This window comes from Trachypithecus francoisi, unplaced genomic scaffold (genome assembly GCF_009764315.1).
Source record: "Trachypithecus francoisi isolate TF-2019V2 unplaced genomic scaffold, Tfra_2.0 Lachesis_group7, whole genome shotgun sequence".
Classification (NCBI taxonomy): Eukaryota; Metazoa; Chordata; class Mammalia; order Primates; family Cercopithecidae; genus Trachypithecus; species Trachypithecus francoisi.
Window position 1 is genome coordinate 29,096,949 of NW_022681472.1, and position 14,988 is coordinate 29,111,936.

The window sequence follows — 14,988 nt, forward strand, 5'->3', positions numbered from 1 at the left end:
CAAATACACATTGTTATGCCTCAAACAACTATAAAGCATTTCATTATTCTTCAAATATCATGTTTAATTAACTCCTAAGGTAACAGACTTCTAGAATGTTGTATCTTAATGGTGTACCTGAATCAATATTAGCAACAGAATGCAAAATTCAAAACTACAATAAAGGTAAAATCATCATAAAAAGAAATTCAATCCTTATGTAAAAAAGGGAGAACTGAGTGTGAAATACTAACACCAAATGTCTGAAGGCAGAATTTTTGTTTGTGGAAGACAGAGTGAAGAGACAGATGCACCTAATCAAGATCAAGTGGAAGACAGTGAAGAGTATGAAAAATGCTTAAAAAAGAAAAAGAAAAAGAAGAAGGAAAATGGAAAAGAGACAGGCAGCAAAAGAATTACTAGACAGATCAAAAATAAGAGAAAATGAGGCATGTGCATACGGCTCTTTTTTTGTCTGTCCTTTGTGTTCCTAAATAACTTAAAATGTAAGTGGCATGTAGGCCATACTAGCAGGCAAGAATGAGCCTTGTGATGGATAGAGATGAAGGATCTGAGGCTAATGAATTGTTCTGTTTTTTGTTTTTGCTTTTAATTCATACCTGAAAGCCTTGAATCCTTGCTAAATATTCCAGTTGTTTTGAAGGTTGTACTGGAGAACAAGGGGGAGTAGGAGAACTTCCTTTTAAACCTATGGCTTCAGCTGTAGAAGATGTTCCGTTCATAAGGAGTTCCCTGGCAATTGTAGCTGAACTATTCGATGTGGGAGATATACTGAAGAAAGAGCTTGAAGGTTGGTTCATATCTTTGGGTGACAAATAGCCTAGAGTAGTGCCAGAGATTACTTTGTGGCGGCTGGCTTCCATCTCTTGATAAACATCAGGAGACAAATGAAGAATTCCTTTTGGAGCTATAAATAAAATGAAGAACACTGTTATTACACTTAAAATAATTAAAATAAAAACATGTTATAGTATTAACTCAATGGCTTTACTTGGTGTAGTTACAAAGAAATGAGAAATCCTGGCAATCAAGTATCTTTGTCATACTGTAGAGGCAACTGTAGTTTCTATTAAAAGGTGAATAATGTCTGTTTCAATTTTCCTAAAATTAGAAGTTTAAAAAATCCAAAAAAAGTGGTTTCAATGGGACTTGTGTGTAGTAGGAAAGCTATAAAGGGACAAGGGAAACTGATGTGTGAAAGTACACTGGGGGAGAAAATTGGGAATGTGCAGTGTCTTCACCCTGCATTTTAATATTTTATATCTCATAAAAGAGGCATGAAACCCCAACACATAGAGCAATTGAGGCACATCAGGTAAAACAAAGGCTTAATCAGACCAAATTTCTTTGGAGGTACAAATGCATGTATTCAACAGCCCAGTGGTCCTCTCGCCTCCACAAGGATGTCCCATAGACAACTCTAACTCACAAACACATAAAAAAGCAAATGGGTGTCATCTCAAAACTAGCACTGTCTCTAACTTGCTTTGCTCATACCACCATGTGGCTGCTCATGACCCAACCTAGACTCCTGGCAACCATCTCTGATTTACTCACAAGCAAGTAGTTATCATGTTGCTCAAACATCTCAAGAATTTGACCACTGCAGGGATTATCTAGTGCATTAATTCAAGCCAGGCCATGGACAGGTTCTGTCCTCTGTCCATCAAGAGGAGTGGGGGCTGTGTCATCAGCTGATGGAGCTCAAACCATACTAGAGAAGCACTTTCCTTTGACTATCATTTGTCTCAGAGAAGTTTCAAACCACATTTCAAACTGCTTATTCTAATGTCTTTTGATCAGGTATCAATAATTCTCAAATGATATTATCTTTTAAAATTATTGGTAAGTCACCACTCATAGAGATGTGCTCTGAGAGACAAAACTTAATTCCCTGTTCTTGCCCCTTCCTCTCCTGATGCTAACCTTCCGATTCAAGCTTTCAGTGTTTCTCTGCTGCTAGTATTCTCAGTGTCCATTTCCCAAAATGTGTTCTATAACATAGTCCCCAAAGAAAATGGTTCCATGATAAATAAAAATAGAAAATACTGCAAATTACATAATACAAATGCCTTTTGCGAAATTAAAAATACACATTAGCATAGTGAAGAATCAGAAACCTCAAAGAACAAAAATCTATTCAACTTGGTTTAACCCAGGATTCCCAAGTTTACTTTATGTCTAAGCCTTTAACGTAGCATGAATAAAACAGCTAACCCTTTGGGAAATGCTGGAGGCTAGCCCACCTCTCCTCTGACTGAGTCATTTCCAGTGACCTGTCTTTGAGATTGATGATCTTTTCTTCTGCTTGACATTGTCTGCTATTGAATCCCTCTGGTAAGTTTTTCAATTTATTGTATTTTTTAGTTCCATGCTTTCTGCTTGGTACTCTTAAAAGTTCTCTTTTTGTTGAAATTCTCACTTTTTTTCATGCATTGTTCACCAGACCTCAGTGGGAATGTTTATAAGGATTACTTTGAATTCTCTGTCAGGTAAATTACATATCTCCATTTCACTAGGGTCAGTTTCTTGAGATTTATCTCATTCCTTTATTTAGAAAACGTTTTCCTGTTTCTTCACTTTTCCGTGATTCTCTGTGTTTGTGTCTGCACATTACATAAGACAACCACTTCCCCTAGGATTCATAAACTGGCCTCATACTGGAGAAGATCCTAACCAATCAGCCTGGACAGAGATTCTGGAGGCCTCTCAAACTTTTATGCTAGTGTAATCCACTTTCTTTGTTTTTGGCAGTCCCCAAGCATCAGTCCCTTGCTTGTCTCAGTCCCATCAGAGCTCTGAGACAAGCAAGACTGAAGCCAATTCTTCAGGCAACTCCCAGATAAGTTGGGTCACTGGATACATGGCATACCTCTTTGACTCTCCAGGAAAAAGTTGAAAGCTGGAGCTTTTCAACTATTAGCTTTGTGCTTGGCTGAGCAGAGGATGGTGACCACCACCACCAGCCATCTCTGTCTTCATTGGCCCCGGGGTTGCTAAAATATGCCATGTCCTGTCAGCACTCTGAGACTTGCCAGACAGAAGCCAGTCTTCTGGGTAGCCCCAGAAAAGCTAAGGCATTGGATGCATAGTATACATCTTTCCCCTTCCAGGCAGAAAGAAGCTGGGGGTGGGGGGTAGTTGTCTTGATTGTATGGCACTGCACTGTGGGTAGGGATTATGGCATGAGGGTATCTTGAATTTCCCTGCTAATTAAGATCTGGCTGGGTTCATGCTCACCTGGCATACAGGAACCTCTTAACTGGTTTCTGGATTTCTCACAAAGAAAATCTGTCTATCAATTATTATTGAATTGCTGTGTTCCAGGGCCTCCTATTCTACCATTTTGCCAAGGCTAGAACATTCTCTTACTTAAAGGTCTTTCACCAGTTTATCAGTTACACTATAGAACCCAAACTCCTTAGGATAACCTAGGAAGTCCTTAATAATCTGTCTCCTACTTATCTCTCTATCTTTGTCTACTAAATATTTCATGAAGATCCCATGCTCCAGTCACACAGATATATCTAATACTCCAGGCTGTCTGATCCCAACACATCTTTATTTCTATCATTCGATTACACACATGCACATACCCTCTTAGTTAAGCTCCAACTGCTACTGTGCTAGTTAAGCTTCAGGCATCCTACCAACCAATACTGTCCAGACCTCAAGTCATGCTCAGTCTATCAGGGGAGGAATGAAAATGGATAACACAATGTGATAGGGGTCTCACTAGAGATGGGTGGAGAGAGCAGTGGGAATGGGAAAGGAGAAGTGCTAAAAGCTCAGGGAAGGCTTGCTGGAGATGATGATGACAGTGAATTTCAAAGGATGAGGAGAATATAGCCAAGGAGGAAGAGGACTGATAACAGATGGCCACCAGGAGCAAGGGCAGGGACCTGGAGAGTTTGTGTTCTAGGAAACCTCGGGCCATGCCTTATCACAAGAGCATACAGAGAGTCAGAATTGCAAATGCAGGTGGGGGCACACAGGGGCCAAGGTACAGGGAACTTTATCCTGATGCCATTAAGTATAAAAGAGTTTTGTAAGTATTTTTTATCTTTAAATAGCTTAAAATAATACAGACAGCCCTCTGCATGCATAAGTCCCATATCCCTGGATTCAACCAACTGTGGATAGAAAATATTTGCAAAGAGAAGCAACAACAACAACAAAAACAGAAAACCCCACACACAATAAAAAATAACAATGCAACAATAAAAAACAATACAAATTCAAAAACTAATATAATATAATAACTATTTACATCGCATTTACATCATATTTGATGTTGTATACTCTAGAGAAGATTTAAAGTATACTGGAATAGGTACATAGGTTATATGCAAATATGATGTCATTTTCTATCAGGAACTTGAGCATCTGTGGATTTGGGTATCTATAAGGTGTCCTGAAACCAGTTCTTCATGGATATCAAGGGATGACTGTATATCAATTGTATTTTATGTATTTTCTTTATTCCTTTATGTTAGCTTTCAAATTCTGTACATTAACATGTGTTAGTTTTTTTATAATCAGGAAAAAATTTCAATATTTTTTTACAAGAAAACATTATGCATTGGAAAAAATTAAGATAAATCTCATTAAAGATATGTTTTTAATCCTGTTTTATCTATGCACTTTTTAGCTGTCGTTTACTTGAAAAAACAACTTAAATACATAGGAATACCATATGATCCTGTCATTGTTTATAAAACAATATATTTCTACTGCTAATACTAAAAGTATAAAATTTCATTATATGAACTGTTTCTGGTTTTTTTTTTTTGAGACAGAGTTTCCCTCTGTCGCCCAGGCTAGAGTGCGCCTCCCAGGTTCAGGCCATTCTCCTGCCTCAGCCTCCTGAGTAGCTGGGACTACAGGCGCCTGCAACCATGCCCAGCTAATTTTTTGTATTTTTAGTAGAGACAGGGTTTCACTGCGTTAGCCAGGATGGTCTTGATCTCCTGACCTCGTGATCTGCCTGCCTCTACCTCCCAAAGTGCTGGGATTACAGGGAACTGTTTCTTTAAACAATTCCATATCATCGGACATCTAATTTATCTCCAGTCTTTTGCAATTACATAGTGATGAACATTCTTATAACTCAATTTTTATTCACATGAAAATTTATTTCCTCAAGTTAGAAGTGGAATTGCTAGTTGAAAGGATATTTTAGGGTTTTTGACACTAACAAATTGCCCTCCAAAGAAGTTGTACCAATATCAGACTCCCACAGAGACACATGAAAGCACCTTGTTTCCTATTTTGGTATGGGAAATTACTATTAAAAAATCTTAAGGCAGGGCACTGTGGTTCATGCCTGTAATCCCAGCACTTTGGGAGGCCAAAGCTGGCGAGTCACAAGGTCAGGAGTTTGAGACCAGCCTGGCCAACATGGTGAAACCCCGTCTCTACTAAAAATACAAAAAATTAGCTGGACATAGTGGCGGGCGCCTGTAATCCCAGCTACTTGGGAGGCTGAGGCTGGAGAATCGCTTGAAGCCAGGAGGCGGAGGTTGCAGTGAGCCAAGATCGCACCACTGCACTCCAGCCCAGGCAACTTCGCCTCAAAAAATATATATATATTTGCCAGTTATCAACAGTAACAGAAAGCAGGTCAGTGATTGTCTGGGGAGTAGAGTTGGTGGGAGTGATAGATTGCAAAAGGGCATGAGAAATCTTTTGGGGGGATGAAAATGTCAAGACTGATTAAACTGTAGACATTATGTGCAGTTTATCATCCTTCAATTATATCTCAATAAAGTTGTAAAAAAAAATTGCCAGTTTGCTAAATGGAGTGTCATATTACTGATTTTTGTTTTTTACTATCTGCATAAACATTATATATATTTTAAAGAATAACTTAAATGTTACAACTCTAACTTCTATACTCAATTTTAAAAAATCAAGAAACTTAACAGCATTACTTCAGTATTGTTATTATACAGGACTAATGGGTTTGCCAATAGCAATATTATAAAGCAACAAAAATGCTCTCCACAGTCTAGAGAGGCATTACCTCACAGCATAAGAACGTGGAGTTCAGGCTCTCTTATTCTACAGTAAAGCCTGAGTCGACTTTTCTTCACATATAAAGAAGATTACTTTCTACAGAGTTCAACTAACAGACTGGTCATAGAAATAGCATAAAGACATAGATTTATGTGGTCAAGAACTGAATGACTTTTAACTTGAACATCAGTAACAGTATTTGGATGGGTCATAATTCACTTAGGATCTTCCTGTTGTAAATTTAAGTTGCTTTACAATAGTATAAAGATCTACAAGTAGAATCAAAGAGTAATTTAGGGTATGCATATTTAAGGACCTTAAATTTATTTTGCCAATTAAGAGTCTCCCAAAAACCTACCCCAATTCATACTTCTATTAGTAGGATGTGACTGTTTTCCCACACTTCTCCCACGACGGGTTTCAGTTACTCTAAATAATCACGGCCACTCTACAATAATTCATTGTTAATTTATTTTTGTTCGGTTACTGCTCAGGATAAACTTTTTCTCATGTAACTACTTTAGGTCTGTGCCTTCTCTGACCTCAATTTTGCTCATGGACTTCAACTACTACACCTCCCTCACTCAGGCTTGTAACATCCATTATATTCATTCACCCTTTATCTAGAGAGGTCCTGAACCCATTCTGCCATGATCTATCTTTTGTCCCTGATTTTCCCTTTGATGCTCCCATCTTGGTACAGTCTATAACCACAGTACACAGCTACAATGCAGATACAATATGGGCACTGTTCTAGTACCTTACTTCTCATTTAATTCCCATAACAACCATATGAAATGGGCATGATTATTTTCCTTACAGATGAAAAATACTGAAGCATGAAGAAGATATGAAACTCTACCAAGGTCATACGGATAATAAGCAGCAATGCTAGAATTTGACTCCAGGCAGTCTGACTCTAGAGTTTGAATACTTAACCATTACATTAAATAGCCTCCTAAAAGAACAGGTAGGAAACTAAATGCAACATCCTACCAGCTCCAAACCCCTAAGGCTTAATCCAGTAAGTAAATGCCAGGGGTTTGCCCAGATTGGCTCCAAGGATGACCCATGTCATGATGGGTCATCATGATGTCCCTAGATGTTCCAGAGATAAGCTCACCAAAATCTCACTGAAGTATATGGAGTTTATACATGATTTTAAAGGTCTAAAGTTGCCAGGGACTGTGATATCTTATAAGAAATGCCCACTTGACATGTTTTTGCTCAGTAGATCTGTGCTTCTTTCAGATGGGTATGTGAATCCTCTGGCATACAAATCTTCCTGGAGTATCTTTATGGAGCTCCAGTTATTACGGAAGAGTTGAAGAGGGAGTTCTGAATTAGAGAACTCTTAAAAGGTTTTATAAGCGAACTCGAGAACCTTGCCTTTCAATGATCACTGATGTCATAACTCTTTCAGAGATGCTGAAGAAGATAAATGTTTATGAGTAGCAAGTGGTATCAGAGGTATTAAAACATGGCAAGCCAATGCAGCAAGAAAGATAATGCCACTGATCCAAATGATTAAGGCCACTCCACTGGAACTCCCAGTTTCTCTCAAAGTCCTTGGAATAGGCATAGCTATTTCACAATAAAATAATTTCTTTTCATTTTTCACAGCAAAGCTTTGAAAAAAAAATCTTTGTTTCCACTGCCAGCTTGAATTTATGCCTCAATAATGTTAGACTATAAATTTGTTTATAAATACCCAACTATCCAATAATACTCAAGCTCACTTTGCTACAGTGAGGTTTTCACAATAAAAAATTATAATTAAAAATTCTTAAGAACTAGAAGCAGGGGCTTCTGGTTCAAAACTGTTAATGTGAGAAAAGTATGAACAATAGCATGATTATCCATCTTTAGTGATTTTTAAAAATCATTTATATGACAACTGGTAGGCTCCAAGTAAGGTCTGCAGTCTAGTTCATTGTATTATGACAATTTCCTGGTTTTGAAAACGTACTATAGTTATATATGACATCGCCACTGGAAGAAGTTGAGTGACGGGTACATGCAACCTCTTTGTACCATTCTTACAACTTCTTGTGAGCCTATCATTATTACACTTTTAAAAGTTTTTTTTTGAAAGCACCGTTTTACGCTGCTCTGGGCCTCTCCCTCAATATAGAGATCCCGGAACAGGGTAGTGCTGGGGACACCAAAGTGGGAAGGACGGGCGGTAGCACCAGTCCTACATATAGCCCTGAGGATAAGCAGGGCTGGCACTGGCAATGCCTGCTCCTTGACAGCTTTGCTCACAGCCTTTGCCTAATGCACAGGCCCTGGCTCCCCAGGCTCTAGGTGGTTGACTTTTAGCTACATGAAAGCAAGGATGATCCTGATGGCAGCGTGGGCCTCATAGCCGGGACCTTGTTCTCTCCCAGGGTAGCCTGAGGCCACGTATTAGGTAAGAGTACATGTGACCCAAGGGAGCCTACTGGACCACCATGGTCATGTCCCTGAAGGTCAGGGACAGGTGGAATGCATCCTTGGCATGATCTTTAGCTACTAGACTGATGTGAGCTACAGAAGTCCCCCTTCCTGCTGCCCTGTTGTTGGGATCAAATGGAACACGTAGTATTTGTATGTGACTCCATCTCTTCTTTTACATACAGCTCACTGCCAATCTGGTCTTCCAGCTGAGACCCTCAGACCCTTAGTTCTGCCTAATTTTCAAGCCAAATATACAGTACTTATGAAGTCAAAAATCAACAATGCAAAATTTAAAATAAACTCTTGTGGACAACTAAAAAGAGAAAATGTTGGCTAAGAGCAAAACAATGAAAACAATAAAAAAAATAGGTAAATAATTTGTTACAGGTTTCTTCTTAAGATCAGTTTCAGAATCATCTTGGAAACAAAAAAGAGACACTAAAAAAACAGTCATTACTAAACAGAATTTTTTTTTTTTTTTTTTTTTTTTTTTTTTTTTGAGACAGAGTCTCGCCTCTGTTGCCCAGGCTGGAGTGCAGTGGCGCGATCTCGGCTCACTGCAAGCTCCGCCTCCCAGGTTCACGCTATTCTTCTGCCTCAGCCTCCCGAGTAGCTGGGACTACAGGCACCCGCCACCACGCCCAGCCAGTTTTTTACATTTTTAGTAGAGACGAAGTTTCACCGTGTTAGCCAGGATGTTCTCAATCTCCTGACCTCATGATCCGCCCGCCTCGGCCTCCCAAAGTGTTGGGATTACAGGCATGAGTCACCACACCCGGCCAAAATGATGCATTTTAATGTGCTCAAAAAGCATAACCTGAAGAGTGGTGAAATTAACCTTGCTCTTACCCTTAAAGTTGAACAGAAGCACTGATTTTGTTAATTTGTGCATTTTATTGATCTTTTTTTTTTTTTTGCTACATTTGCTACAAGCTCCGCCTCCTGGGTTTAGGCCATTCTCCTGCCTCAGCCTCCCGAGTAGCTGGGACTACAGGCGCCCGCCACCTCGCCCGGCTAGTTTTTTGTATTTTTTAGTAGAGACGGGGTTTCACTGTGTTAGCCAGGATGGTCTCGATCTCCTGACCTCGTGATCCGCCCGTCTCGGCCTCCCAAAGTGCTGGGATTACAGGCTTGAGCCACCGCGCCCGGCCGTGAAGGGTTCTTAATTTGGTGAATGTTTATTAATAAAATTACTGACAAAGAACTTTTCAGGAAGATGTTTGCCTTTTGGTGAACACAGTACCAAAGGGAAAATGCACTTAGTCCAGTCTTGCCCCCAAAAAGGCAGAATCCCAGGTCATGACACAGCATCCAGCACACCTCTGAGAGGAAGGAGGAGGAATACAAAATAGTAAATAATACATATTCCTCAAAACACTAAAAATGAACAGAAACAACAGCAATAAAGGTTCTTCAAAAATGTTTTAAAGATCAATTTATGATGAACTGGTAAATGCCTTTGGAAAGCTTGTAACTTAGTCAAATAAAAGTGTGAGCGAGTTTTCAAATTCAGGACTGGCTGCTATTTTTTCTTTAAAACAGGAAAATGAAAAGCATGTGATAACAAAGAATATGAACCTGGTTATGGTAAATAAATTCATCATTCATCTTTTTTTTTTTAAACCTTACACAAATGTAGTAATTTACACTTTTGCCAGAAATTTTATTTAACAAGAAGATTCTGGAGCCCAAAATGAGTCATGCAAATCAAAGAACAGTCTGGCAGGCGTTATTAATAGTGATACAAGGGTCCCTAAATAGTTTGAAATAGGTTGACTTCACAACAAGGGCGGTGCACATGGTATATGACTCAGAGTCAATATGGTGCATGGAAGTGATTGGGGAGTTCAGGAACTCCCCAGAAGCACATTCACCACTCATCTTAATAATAAGGAAGATTTCACTTAGTTGGCTTATTTAGTAGAAATTCTTTTCAAGGCTCAGCTTTTCAATAAAGACACACTGTGACTACTTCTACTAAGTAAGACAAAAAAGTTGCTGTGAAAATGATGTTTGAGAGCAGCTTGTGAGGATAATGAGTCATCTTCAATTTTTAGTTTATTTAAGTGGGGTTAAAATATTGCTCGTAAAATAAAGATCACTCTTGGTTGTTTCTTCTCAGAAAAACTCCATTAGTTATGATTTCCCTAAGACAGAAAAACACCAAAAATTGGATTAAACAAGCCTGACATATGACACAAGTGACCTGATCTCTTAGCAGGAAGAAACACATACTGAAATGTCTACCGCAACAGCTTCCAAACACTGCACCACAACACTCCTCTGCCAGGATTCCTATTGCTTGTTCCAAATGCTTTGCATATATTAGTTTAGTAATCCTCACAATGACCCCCAAGAAGTAGGGACTATGAATATCCCCATTTTACACTTAAAGGCCCTGAAACACAGGTAATATGACTGGCTTAAAGTCACAGCCACCAAGTGGCAGGTGTTGGGGCCAGTATCCAGGCATCTGGCTACAGTCAGCACATATACTACCTTTCAGTAGTAAAACAAATAACAAACCAAGAACTACTGTTCTTATATCTATACATTTAAGAAGTTCTGGGCATTAGGATTCTTGAAACATTCTAACACCATGATAGAGACAAGAAACTGTCAAGATATTGAACTCCATTTCTTCATTTCAGACCTATTTTCTAGGCTCGATGAACCTCAGTCTCTCCTCTCATAGTAAAAGGAAAGATGGAGGCCAGTGCAGTGGCTCACACCTGTGATCCCAACACTTTGGGAGGCCAAGGCAGGAGGATCACTTGAGGCCACAAGTTTAAAACCAGCCTGAACTATACAGTAAGTAGCTGTCTCCACAAAAAATTAAAACTTTAGCTGGGCATGGTGGCATGCACCTGTAGTCCCAACTACTCAGGAGGCTGAGGCAGGAGGATCCCTTGAGCAGAGGAGTTCAAGGCTGCAGTGAACTGTAATGGCATCTCTGCACTCCAGCTTGGACACACTGTCTCTTTAAAAATGACAGAAAGAGAGAGACAGACTGATTGAAATATTCTCATTGTGAAACCACCCACTGGGAAAAATGTAAAAATAATGCACTTGGCCATTTTCACAATTCTGTTTGTGGGAAGAAAGTAACTTCAAATATTAGGTTCGCATAAAGAAAAACTTAAGTACAGCCTTAGGATGAAACAACTTAACCCAGAAAACACTTTCTTATGATTCTCCTTATATGATCTAATTATGATGTAACAATTTACTACAAATTAGTCTATATATTATTCAGAAACTTATGGAAGATTCCACAATACTGTTAATAAACACAACTAACTGGAATTGTATAAACTGTACTGGGCGGGGTGCAGTGGCTCACACCTACAATCAGCACTTTGGAAAGCTAAGGCAGCAAGGGCTGCTTGAGCTCAGGAGTTTAAGACCAGCCTGGGCAACACAGCAAAACCCCATCTCAAAAACTATATTTTTTAAATAAAAAAAAATATATATTAAGTACTTATCCAATTTTTAAATTTTCTTGTAAAAATAACAAATTCACTTTTTAGAACCAGGAAAGAAGCAGCCTAGCAAGGAGGAAAATTTAGACAAAACACACCTTAGTCCAGCCAAATACACACAAAGAAACCTGTTCTCCCACTTTTATCTATGTATCAAAGGCAGAGAGGGACTTTCACCCTTGCAAAGCTGTAACAAGTCTCCCCAACTTCCCTGATGTGGTAGTGTCAGAAAAAACTGAGTAGTGTCAGTGGAGATCATGTAGGGACACTAAACTTCTACCCCTACCTACCCCCCTCCCCTCCGTGCTGGAGTGGTGTCAGGAGAGAATAAAGGAGAATCAGAACTAGTGGGAACAATGTCACCTCACTATGGTGTCAGTGGAGACCATATGGGGACCAGAATTTCCACTCAATCCAGGGTTGGGGGTGGGGGAGATGGTATGGCTGTAACAGTGCAACATGAGGGACTGTTATGGTGACAGGACTATTCTGTATCATATTTATATTAGTACCTTAGTTGTGATATTGTACTACAGTTCTGCAAGATGTTACCAGAGATAAACAAGGCAAAGTGTCCACAGCATCTCTTTGTATTTTTACAACCGCATGTGCATCTACAATTTTCTCAAATTAAAATTTTTATTAATTATATTTTAATTTGTCGTAGAGACAGGATCTTGCTATGTTGTCCAGGCTGGTCTTAAGCTCCTGGCCTCTCACTTCAACCTCCCAAAGCATTGGGATTACAGGTGTGAGCTACCATGCCTGGCCATCAAAATAAAAAGTTTAATAAAAAAGAAGTCTTGGGTGACACCAACAAGAGGGTAGAACAGGAAGTCCCAGCCCTTATTCCTCACTCATACATTGATTTAACAATGACATACAGACCAAAATACCTTTTTGAGAATTCCAGAATCCAGTTAAGAAGTTGCAGTACCCCAGAGGAGCACAAAGCCAAGAACGGCCACACTGAAACATGTTAAGAACAATTTCACTTTACCCACACCAGCCCCCTAAGTCAGCATAGCTTAGTGCCACATAGCTTAGTGCCAGGAGACAGCATTCCAGATCACAACTTCTCCCTTGGGGTAAAGATGAGTAGAATGTGCATCCAACATTTTAGGTTTCGAAGGGCTTCCCAAAGGACTAGTTTTTGTCTTGCTTCACTTGGAGTGCTGACAGAGCCAGTGCATTTTGAATAGCTTGGATATTTAGTTTTCCCAGCACCATTTGTTGAAAATGTGGTACCATACAGCATGGAATACTATGCAGCCATAAAAAAGAATGAGATCATATCCTTTGCAGGGACATGGATGGAGCTGGAGGCCATTACCCTTAGCAAACTAACACAGGAACAGAAAATCAAATACTGCCTGTTCTCACTTATAAATAGGAGCTAAATTATGAGAACACATGAACACATAGAGGGGAACAACACACACTGGAGCCTCTCGAAGGGTAGAGGGTGGAGGGTGAAAAGAGGTAGAGGATCAGGAAAAATAACTAACAGGTACTAGGCTTCATACCTGGCTGATGAAATAATCTGTATAACAAGCCCCCATGACACAGTTTACCTATATAACAAACCTGCACGTGTACCCCTGAACTTAAAAAAAGAAAGTTAAAAAAAAGAAAATATACTCAGTGGGTCCTCAAATAATGTTGTTTTGTTCAACATCATTTTGTTATAATACTGATGAGAAAAAAATCAAATCCCACCTGGGGCCACTGTCTTATGTGGAGTTCTCATGTTCTGCCCATATCTGGATAAGTTTTCTCCAGATCCTCCAGTTTCATCCCACATTTAAAAGATATGCACATTAGGTTCACTGGCAGGTCTAAGCTGTCCCAGTATGAGTGTCATGTGTGTGAGTGTGTATGTGTGTGTGTGTGTGCGTGCGCATGCATGCACGCACGCACACATGTCCTGGTATGGAATGGCACCCGTCCAGAGTTGGTTCTTGCCTCTGCTCCCTAAGCTGCTAGAATAGGCTCTGACCAACCTCAATCCTGAACTGTAACAAGTGGGTTAGAAAATGAATGACTGAATGAATATAAATTAATGTAAAATCAAAATCTGTAAAATGCATGATAATCATATAATAGGGTTTGGCTCTGTGTCTGTACTCCAATCTCATGTGGAATTGGAATTCTCAGTGTTGGAGGAGGGGCCTGGTGGGAGGTGATTGAATCATGGGGGCGGACTTCCCCCTTGCTGTTCTCCTGATAGAGTTTTCACAAGATCTGCCTGTTTGAAAGTGTGTAGCGCCTCTTGCTCTCTCTCTCTCTCCTGCTGGCCATGTGAATATGTGCTTGCTTCCCTTTTGCCATCTCCCACAATTGTAAGCTTCCTGAGGCCTTCCCAGAAGCAAAATCCTGAACAGCCTGCAGAACCATTAGCCAATTAAACCTCTTTTCTTTATAAATTACTCAGTCTCAGGTATGTCTTTATAGCACTGCGAGAACAGACGAATACATCATACAAATGCACAACAATAAACAACACAGTACGCAAGTGTTCAGTGAGCCCACCATATTTGTTATTGTTTGTTTTTGAATTGTGTGGTGGTAGGAAGTACTCCTTACAACTTTCACTTTGCAAACATTTATTCTTCGATTTAACCCACCACCACTATGACTGCCATCACTCACATTGAGTAAACAATTATCTTGTTTTTATTAAACTTTCTTAATTGTATATGTAAGCTCATTATTTATTTCAATGTTTAATACTGCAATTTGGGTCTTTATTGAGAAGTTTGGTGATATTTCTCTAATCACAAATATGTTATAAGAACTTAACTCTTGGCCGGGCGCAGTGGCTCAAGCCTGTAATCCCAGCACTTTGGGAGGCCCAGACGGGCGGATCACGAGGTCAGGAGATCGAGACCATCCTGGTCTACACGGTGAAACCCCGTCTCTACTAAAAAATACAAAAAACTAGCCGGGCGAGATGGCGGGCGCCTGTAGTCCCAGCTACTCGGGAGGCTGAGGCAGGAGAATGGCGGGAACCCGGGAGGCGGAGCTTGCAGTGAGCCGAGATCGCGCC

The 14,988-nt window shown here is 39.8% G+C and overlaps 1 protein-coding gene across 19 annotated transcripts in view; it reads right to left on the minus strand.

Annotated features, from left to right (window-relative positions):
• STAU2 (staufen double-stranded RNA binding protein 2) overlaps positions 1 to 14,988 on the minus strand; it is a 345,902-nt gene that overhangs the window by 130,335 nt on the left and 200,579 nt on the right. For 18 of the 19 annotated variants that reach the window (XM_033202823.1, XM_033202811.1, XM_033202820.1 and 15 more), the window contains one exon: positions 600 to 907. In XM_033202823.1, the coding sequence (XP_033058714.1) occupies positions 600 to 907 (308 nt within the window). Of the gene's footprint in view, positions 1 to 460; positions 908 to 14,988 lie in introns of those variants that run through there. The other variant, XM_033202821.1, reaches the window with a different exon arrangement.